This window comes from Oculina patagonica, chromosome 6 (genome assembly GCF_052425735.1).
Source record: "Oculina patagonica isolate OP01 chromosome 6, crgOcupat, whole genome shotgun sequence".
NCBI classification, from domain to species: domain Eukaryota; kingdom Metazoa; phylum Cnidaria; class Anthozoa; order Scleractinia; family Oculinidae; genus Oculina; species Oculina patagonica.
Window position 1 is genome coordinate 10,899,240 of NC_135763.1, and position 9,474 is coordinate 10,908,713.

The 9,474-nt window shown below is 39.7% G+C and overlaps 1 protein-coding gene across 1 annotated transcript in view; it reads right to left on the reverse strand.

Moving 5' to 3' along the window:
- LOC144658675 (uncharacterized) overlaps positions 1-9,474 on the reverse strand; it is a 131,867-nt gene that overhangs the window by 1,655 nt on the left and 120,738 nt on the right. The window contains exons 5-12 of the mRNA XM_078519138.1: positions 9,454-9,474; positions 8,812-8,965; positions 7,246-7,428; positions 4,956-5,138; positions 3,738-4,168; positions 3,382-3,538; positions 2,543-2,725; positions 1,227-1,642 (exon numbers count right to left, since the gene is read on the reverse strand). The exon at positions 9,454-9,474 is cut by the window's right edge and continues 395 nt beyond it. Coding sequence (XP_078375264.1) covers positions 1,227-1,642; positions 2,543-2,725; positions 3,382-3,538; positions 3,738-4,168; positions 4,956-5,138; positions 7,246-7,428; positions 8,812-8,965; positions 9,454-9,474 — 1,728 coding nt within the window. The remainder of the gene's footprint in view (positions 1-1,226; positions 1,643-2,542; positions 2,726-3,381; positions 3,539-3,737; positions 4,169-4,955; positions 5,139-7,245; positions 7,429-8,811; positions 8,966-9,453) is intronic.

Here is a 9,474-nt window from a genome sequence, read left to right on the forward strand (position 1 = left end):
GAATTTAAACTGAATTATCAATCGGAGGTGCGGTGAGCTAATGGTTAGCGCGCTCGAACGAACGAACGACCCGGGTTTAAGCCCTAACCGGGGAGCTGCGTTGTGTTCTTGGGCAAGACACTTAACTCTCATAGTGCCTCTCTCCACCCAGGTGTATAAATAGGTACCAGCTTATTTACTTGCTGGGGGGGGGGGGGGGGGTAACCCTGCAATGGACTAGCATCCCATCCAGGGGGGAGTAGCAATACTCATAGTCGCTTAATGCTACAGAAACCGGGATAAGCTCCGGCTGTACGGGCCTCTTGGCTCGGACACAGACTTTTTATCAATGACAAATAATTATTGAAAAAATGTCACAAATATAACTGTCACACCTATAAAAACTGAAGGTACCCCATATCCCTAACCTAAACGTGAATCTAACTTTGGTCTTATAGTCGCCGTATCAAGGTCTTATTTCATCTAATAATCATAGCACAATCTCGATCTAGCCTAAAATGGATAGAATTAGCATCATCCATCCCGAAGAGCTTGATAACCAATTATGGGATCGACCGTTTACGAAAGGGAAATCAGCTGATCGACACACGAGTGTTGCCCAATTGTTTAGGACATTGGTTTTTTTCCTAGTGGGATCCGAATTAAAGCTCTGGTGGGGTCACTGGGTAGTGCTTTTGGAGAAGAAACTTTGCTCTCACAGTGCCTCCTCTATCTCTCCACCCAGTACTATGAATGGATTCTGGGTGACCTAAGAGCAACCTGAGCAGCTTGTGCTTACTCGCTTCACGCTGGAAATCGGAAGTGCTTACCATTTGCCAGAAAATGCCGGTTGTAATGACCATTGAATAATGCTAAGCATTTTTTCCAAAATCAGCAAGATGGCGCTTACTATATATGCATAATTCGGTTACTGGTTATTGTTTTGCCTTGATAGGAGACTAGATACGGTAGAAATTAACAAATGGTACAGAATTTACAGACGGTTCAAACAGTCCAACCGGGACAAAAGGACTACCTCAAAATGCAGTCTACAATTTTCAACTGATTCTAGGAAAATTAATGTTTCATCTGCTTTTTTACCGAAATTTCCCGACCGGGATCTTTGTTCGAATAGTAAGCGCCCTGTAGTTAACTGCCAGTACGAGTGAGCCACCTGGCCCATCCGATTCCGTATTCAATTGGAATCACCCTTTATTTGTATTTTTCTTTTCAACTAGAAAACGTACCCGTAATGGAGGAACGGTGACGTTAAATGGCTGCGAGCCCTTCATCGTCTTTCCGTCTGTAATGACCACGACCACGTTGGCTGCATCGGCTCTGTCGCCATTCTCCGGTGTGTAAACAATATCATTAGCAGCGACCAAAGCCTTGTCGGTGTACGTTCCCCAAGAAACTTTGTCAGGTATCTCTTGAACCAGATCATGAGTGGCATCTGTAGACTGACACTTGGGGTCGTCGAATTTGCATCGCACAATGGGATTCTTAGAAAAGGTAATGATGCTGAAGTGTGTGTCGGGCTCGAACTGGTGGATGAATTGGATAAGGAACATCTTTACACGGACAAAATTCCTGACGCCAACGCTTAAAGATGAATCCACGATCAGGCAGACATCTAGTTTCTGGTTTTCGCATGGCGATGGTCCTGGAAGGAAAAACAGTTAAACCTGTGTCAACGAACAGGTCCCCTAAGCGGACACTTTTTCATGGTCTCAGCCACATACAAACACTCCATTTTGAACCTCCCATAAGCGGACACCTCTTATAAGAGTCAAGATCTGGTCCCACGAGTGTCAGCTTACGGAAAATTCCTTTATATTAAACACACACTCACACACCTAACAACATCAATTTACCCGGGAAATTTCTGCCGTATGTATGAGAAAACTGGAATCAAATTATAATTAGAAGGAACGCTTTGCTTAGGATCACAAGATGACTTTAAGCACCACCCAAACGGATATCATGTTATATGAAAGAAACTAATATCAACCATTCTTCACTTCACTTGTCCCCTGGTGCCAAATTGGCGCATAGGGCCCCTAATATCAACCATTAAACTTGCATAATTGTTTCGTGTTTTCTTATCAAACCAATTGTTTGATTGCACAGAAAAACGGGAAGAGGACTTTCTACTATCTCAAAGAACGTACTCACATTAAATTCTAAATAACTAAATAACTCCTTCAAGGCCGGCACATTTAAATCGCTAAAGAACTTTAGGTTGCCCCTTTTTTGTGTGATTGATGTTTTTTTTAGTGAAGTGTTTTTTTCGGTTGCGACTGTCAGTGCGTTACGTCCTATTCAGTCTTCTCTCGTGTCAACGCGCCTTACTGGGGACTGTTTTGATACAATTTCCAATTCCGGGAAGAAATGGCTAGACGGTCGAACATTCGTACATTTATCGTCAAACAAGCCATGATGAAAATGATCAATTAAAGACGAATTTGAGAAAAACAAACGATAAAAATACAAACTGACAACAGAAAATGTACATATGTACATTAGGTATTATTTCTGTTAACTGGGATAGATTTAAGAATACCTGTTGGGCAGTCGCCTTCATTGCATTCCGCTGTTTCGTGGTTGTCTCCCAGTCTAGAACAACCTTTTCCTCCCTTTCGTGGCGGGGGTGAATTGCAGACTCTGCTTCGAACTTTTACTCCCACGCCACACGTGGCACTGCACATTGACCACATGCTCCATTTGGAGTAACCGCCATCCACCTCTGTAACAAGATAAACAGAACAAAAACAACAAAAATAACGTTTATCAATAAGGTATTAGACTGCTCCCTACCCTGGAAGGACAACCGAAACTATGGAGTAGTAATTGCGAAAGAAAAGCTTCTGGATGTAGTTAAACTTTTCCAATAAGATCTTCCATCAATATATTTCTCGCAAAGGCCGGCTGTATAGCGAGCCACTCAAGGACCACTCAAGCAATTCTTGAAGTGCACCTATTCACTGGGTTGAAGTAAAAACAAAGTGTAATACAGCTGGTAATAGTTACTTATTGACAATTATTTTGGTCCCTTTATGCGTTGCAATGCTGTATTGATATAGTAAGCGTCGAACATTGACTATTTTGACTTCTGTCTCTTACTTAGTATTCAAGGACCTTAAGCTTAGTACACATCACTCTCCGTTTAAAGCTCTAGAAGTCGGTACCGCCTAATTGTTCAAGCTAACTAAGAAATTCAGTTCGGTTAACCAAAGTCAGCCTTCAGCCGGAGCGCTACTCAGCCCGTTTTCGTGTACCGTGGTTCCTAACTGGTGTTACTTCAACATTGCTTGATTGTGCTTCTCAATGAACATGTCAACGTTTCTTTGTATCGCTTGAAGCTATTAAACATTACGATTGGGATGTATTGATGTAACTTACGGCAGACTGCTTTTTTGATTTTCTTGACCATTCTCTTTATGCGTCTTGGATTCGTAACCGGGATCACATTATCACCGCCGATCTCCTGAAGCTGACTCACGTTCAGCTTCTGCGGCACACCGTACCCAACAGCAACCATGTGGCATTTTTTCTTTTCCTAGAAATAAAAGAAACAAATCGTAAAATACGAACAAAAAACAAAAAACACGCTGTGTCGATATCAAAATCTCTAAACACTTTTTCTAACGTTATTAAATTAAGAATAGGAATGATAACTTTAACGATGAGGGAGAAGGTGGCACAATGAAAAATGGAAATAAAGGGGAAATAATTGAATTGAAAATTTTATTACCCACCATAAGCGGAGGGACAGTCTCCGAGAAAGGTTTTATGCGTCTTTGTGGCCAAGCTCTCCCGTCCGTAAAAGTCAAGAGCACGTTTTGTTTCTTTTTCCTGTCGCCCGAATTCTTAGTAAAGAGTTGCTTGTATGCGGCTATCAGTCCTTTGTCTGTACGCGTCTGCAGGTAAACTCCTGGGTGGAGATCTTTCACGAAGGCACTCGCCTTCTTCAGGGATCGGGAGTTTGGCCCATTAAACGGGGCGATAAGCTCTGCAGACTTGTCGTACTTTAGGATACCAATATTGGTTTTCTTTTTAGAAATCTGGAATTTCTTAAAAAACCTGGGCATGAAGCTTTTTAGCAGGCGTTCGAGGTTTCTGCTCCGGATGCTTAGTGAACGGTCGATTAAAATGCCCAGATCGAGTCCCTGGTCGCATGGGGCTGGCTCTATAACAAAGAACGAAAAAAGATTGGAGGTATTAACACAAAGAGAAAATGACGAACATCAGCTATACTTATAAACACTATGAAGGTGATAAAATTAATCTGGAGAATATCATCATTTTTATGATTACCATCATCATGGCTATTATTACCGTACCATCATTTCTGTGGTCATGGCCGGCATCGACGTCATCATGTTGTCGCCATCGTAATTCTCCTCCTCCTCCTCCTCTTCCTCCTCCTCCTCCTCACTTCTCCTCCTCTCTCCTCCTCCTCCTCCTCCTCCTCCTCCTCCTCCTCCTCCTCCTCCTCCTCCTCCTCCTCCTCCTCCTCACTTCTCCTCCTCTTCCTCCTCCTCCTCCTCCTCCTCCTCACTTCTCCTCCTCTTCCTCCTCCTCCTCCTCCTCCTCCTCCTCACTTCTCCTCCTCCTCCTCCTCCTCCTCCTCCTCCTCCTCCTCCTCCTCCTCCTCCTCCTCCTCCTCACTTCTTCTCCTCCTCCTCCTCCTCCTCCTCCTCCTCCTCCTCCTCACTTCTCCTCCTCCTCCTCCTCCTCCTCCTCTTCCTCCTCCTCCTCCTCCTCCTCCTCCTCCTCCTCCTCACTCCTCACCCTCCTCCTCCTCCTCCTCCTCCTCCTCCTGTTCCTCCTCCTCCTCCTCCTCCTCCTCATCATCACCATCTTTATTATCATAACCATCATCATCATCATCATTTTCCTTCTCTTGAAGTCTTCTTTATTGAACTTATTATAAACACAAGTGATTTTAAGTAACTGGCGTTTGTTTAGCTTACCTTTTGTGCATTTCTTCAAATTGCATTCCACTGTTTTTTTAGGTTCACCTATGTGATCACATGTTTTTCCACCGGCATTTGGTGGTGGGTTGGTACAGGTTCGAAAGCGTATCCGCGTTCCTTTACCGCACGTTGCACTGCACTCCGTCCAGGTAGTCCATCGGGTGTACCCTCCATCAACAGCTGCAATGCGAGAAAGTAAACTTTTGTCAAGGTCATTTCACTGAAACAGAACTTTCACTGAGATTTTCGTCAAACTCTGCCTATTGATTGTTTATCTTATAGGAGCGTAAATTTTGAAATAAATATTGGGGGTACCAATGCTTGTTTAGGAGCAACAGCACTTTGTTTATACCCAATAAATCCTTATAATATCACCATGATTATAGTCACGATTGCTTGCTAAATTCACGTTTCTGGTGACTGTCTCCTTTTCTACACTGAGAATAAGTCCGTATTTATTTTACAGTAAGAAAATTATTACTCAATTAAATAAAAAAACAGAAACAAGATAGGCCATCGTACTTGTTTTCGATAAAATGACGATTTACCTCTCTGGCGAGGTGCATCCAAAAAGAAAAAGGCCGCAATTTTTTGATGTGCGTGCGCTAATCACGCGTAAAATTATGCGCAGTAGGAATACGCAATGCAATGCTGGGGAATATGCTTAAATGACAAAATTCTAACCACTCTTGGCTTCAAAATATAGCGGCCTACATATATCGTAAATGATAAAGGATGGTATGTTTTAAGCTTGGAGAAAGGCGATGCGAAAGATATGGTGGCGAAAGGTGCGCGGAAGGTTGTAGGTTCGACTCCTTAGGAAGAACTCGGAAATTTTTATGAGTAGCTTCTGTCACTGACTGAATAATATTTTATGAAAAACGTTTTAAGGAAAACAAATAAAATTCCAATAATCTTCTTGATGTTCTATTAAATTTTCAAAACGAACTTCTAAATTAAGAGAATTATTACTAGTAAAAAACTTTGAAGATTAAGACGGAATCCGCCAGTACTTCGAGTACGTACGTAGCAAAATTATTTACATCTTATTGCAAACTTCTGTGTTATTGTTTCATATATTTTATCAAAAGAAATTATTTCGAACAGCACCAAACATCGAAAACAAATTTCGAAGTTCCACTGAATTCCACTGAATCGCTTAAAAGACGATAGCTACACGTGGAATTTAACCTATAGTTTACATGGTTTTTGTGAACTTTGAAATTTATTTTCTTAGGCTCTGATAAGAAACTGTTGTTGGTGTTGTCACGGATTATTACATACATCTTTGGCTTTTAAAAGGGGTAGTATTTATTAGTATTTTGTAATATTAAGTATAATACAGGATCGACCCCACAAGCATTGTGCTTTAAACGCTATCGTGTGTAAATAAAGGTTATGATGATGATGATGATGATGATGATGATGATGATGATGATGATGATAAAATAACGCAATAGGGTTGAAATTATTCTTTTACTTGATTTTCCCAATTTAAGTTAATATTACTCGTTTTCCTGACGGATTCATTGTCAGTATATCACAATCTTCGAAGCTTGAGCCAAACTATAGGTCGCTTTGAAACTTTTATTCAAAAAATGCGAAGAGAAAACTTAAAATACTTTCTATATTCTTTGTTAGTTTTTTCGTATGGTAATGGAGAAGTAAATAAACCAATCAAACTTTATTTAACGACGATGACACTTAAAAGAGGGGCTGAATGGGGTTTAGTGTTTAGTGTTACGAGCCCATAACTTTTAGTGTTTGCTGTTAAACTGGCCAATTTTTTAATGTTTACTTTTTCCGGAGAAAATACTGTTAAGTGTTCCGAGGGTTTTTCATGAAAACCCCATAGTCTTTTAGCATTGTAAATTCTTATCTGCTCTTCGAAAATCAGTTATAAAATCACTTATGAACTTTGAGTCTGTGCTGTGTGTTCTCCTTGGAAATCTTCAGTAGACTCTGGAAATCTTCGGTAGTCATCGTTGGAAATCTACGGAAGTCTTCGGGAATCTTCAGTAGTCTTCAGTAATCTTTCGAAATGATCGGGAATCGTCGGAAAATGGCCGAAAACTTCTTGATATGCTAAAAAAATAATATTAGCCTTTTGGGGGCCGCTTTTGTTTCTTTCTACATAAAATTTACTGTAACAGTGAATGTTTTACTGTTAGTGTTAAAATGCATAAAATTTAACTGTTTCATGTCACAGAGCCAAAAAATTAAGTGTTTAGTGTTATCGAGGTACCCCATTCAGACCCTCTTAAAAAGAAGTAGAAGTAAAACCTACATTGCTCGCATTCCGGTAGGTTGCAATCTTCTTGTTCATCAGCCGGTCCTATGTCATCGCAATTTTTCCCGCCTCCACTTGGCTCCGGGTTTGTGCAGTTTCTCGAGCGTGTCCTGATTCCTGCGCCACAAGTTACACTGCATTCTGACCAGGCTGACCAAGATGTGTACCCACCGTTGATAACTAAAAGGTGTAACGAAAGTAAAGATAGAAATCAAAACGGAAAATCTGGTAAGCATACAAGAAATCAATCAAACAAGAAAATATTCAAGCAATTAGCCATTTCATGGAACGAATGAACGAACGAACAACAAAACGAACAAACATACAGTCAATTAACGTATCGATCGGTTAATAAAGCAACCGGCCAATCATTTGTTCAAATAATCATTCAATCAAATCAATTAATTAATCAGTTAATCCAATACCCCGTCAGTGGAAAGATCTTTTAAAAGTTTTTGAACCCCAGGAAACCGACCCAAGAATCTCAGCTTATCATTAACAAGCTGACGTGTAAAGTGATTTACAGTTCGCTAATCAGTCACGAAAAGCTTCCGCCCCCCACAGCTGACAAAAGGCTAATAGAGTACGGTTACGACTTAAACAAACGACGCATTATCTACTCTCTACCATTTCGCGTTACGAAAGAAATAAAACTTGCGATTTTCCAATATAAAATCATTCACAAAATACTGTGCACCAATAGCCTGTTGCATAAAATGAAAAAGATCAATTCGCCCAACTGTCCTTTTTGTATCAATACTGATCAGACTATTCTGCACCTTTTTGTTTACTGCCCCCTAGCCAGCTCCTTTTGATCGGAATTTATAAACTGGTATTATCAATGCTGTAAGAAAAAGCCTACTTTGACAAAAAATGAAATTATGTACGGTGTATTACACAACTTCTCATCGTGTTTAACCCTCAACCATCTCATTCTCATTGGTAAGCAGTTCCTTTACAAATGTGCGATAAACGAAGCAAGATATCAATTCGCGGATTTCCTTGCCCTGGTAAAGGAAAAAATCTACCTAGAGATATATATAGCAATACAATCAAACAAAGTTAGTTCCTTTTCTAAAAAATGGAAAAATTTCGTGGACTAAAACTACTCAAGTCGTCAACGCAAAATAATTTTAATGCAGTTTTTCTTTTTTTTTTTTTTTTTGCCCCTTTCTGTACATATAATATATATCCTTGTAGTAGTGTAGCTGTATTCTGTAAGTATTGTGTAAGTATTTTGTATTAGTATTGTAATTTAGAGTAAGAAACTGTAATGTTTTGTAATTAGAGTACCTGTATTAGTTTTTGTAAGTATTGTGTGAAATTTCAATAAAAAAAACAAAACAAAAAACAAAACAAAAACAAATTGTCCAATCAATCAATGAATCAATCAATTTTGTCAATATGTCATGGATGACTGAAAAATAAAATAAACCAATCGATAACGAAACCTTTAAATGGATCAGTCAAATAACCAATTTGCAACCAACCTCAGTCAAGTCACTCGAAACATTGACCAATCAACAATCAGTCAATAAATGAAACAAATCAAGGTGTGCTTACCACAAACTTCAGCCAATATCTCGTTCAGTTTTCCCTCAAGGGCACTAAAATCCGCAACTTGCACCACTGAACCGCGTTCGCCAGCAATTTTTTCCAGTTCTTCCCTTTTAATACCTTTTCCAATTCCAACTGCAATGATATTGACTCCTTTGTCCTTAATTTAGGTGAAGAAGAAGAAAAAATACAATTTTGCTTAAGTTTATGCCTTTATACTTTAGACCACAGTCCAGAATCATAATCGACCAACATAAATCTTAAAGGGCACAATCCTAACGATTTAGTAGTTTTTAATTTTTGGTCAAAACGGTGTTAACATTGAATGAGTTCCTTCGCTCATACACAAAATGCCCCAAGAAAACCAAGTTGAAGATTTTATAAATAGTCAGTGAAGGGAGACCGACTTCCAAATTTGAGATCAAAATCCTTGTGCATGCGTGAGTCATGACACCAAAAGGCTTCAGTATACTAGTATTGTAGTCTTTTACCAAACTAAACGATTACTTCTAGTTTTCCATTGCTGCAATTATGTCTTTTTGCATTTGACATTTTGGAGTCTGTTCATGACAGCGCCCCTTTAATCAACTGAGATTACAGCTTCCTTAGTTCGGCAAGGAGCCCGCTCAAAAGCTACAAATATCTTACTTCAAGTGGTGGAACTGTTTC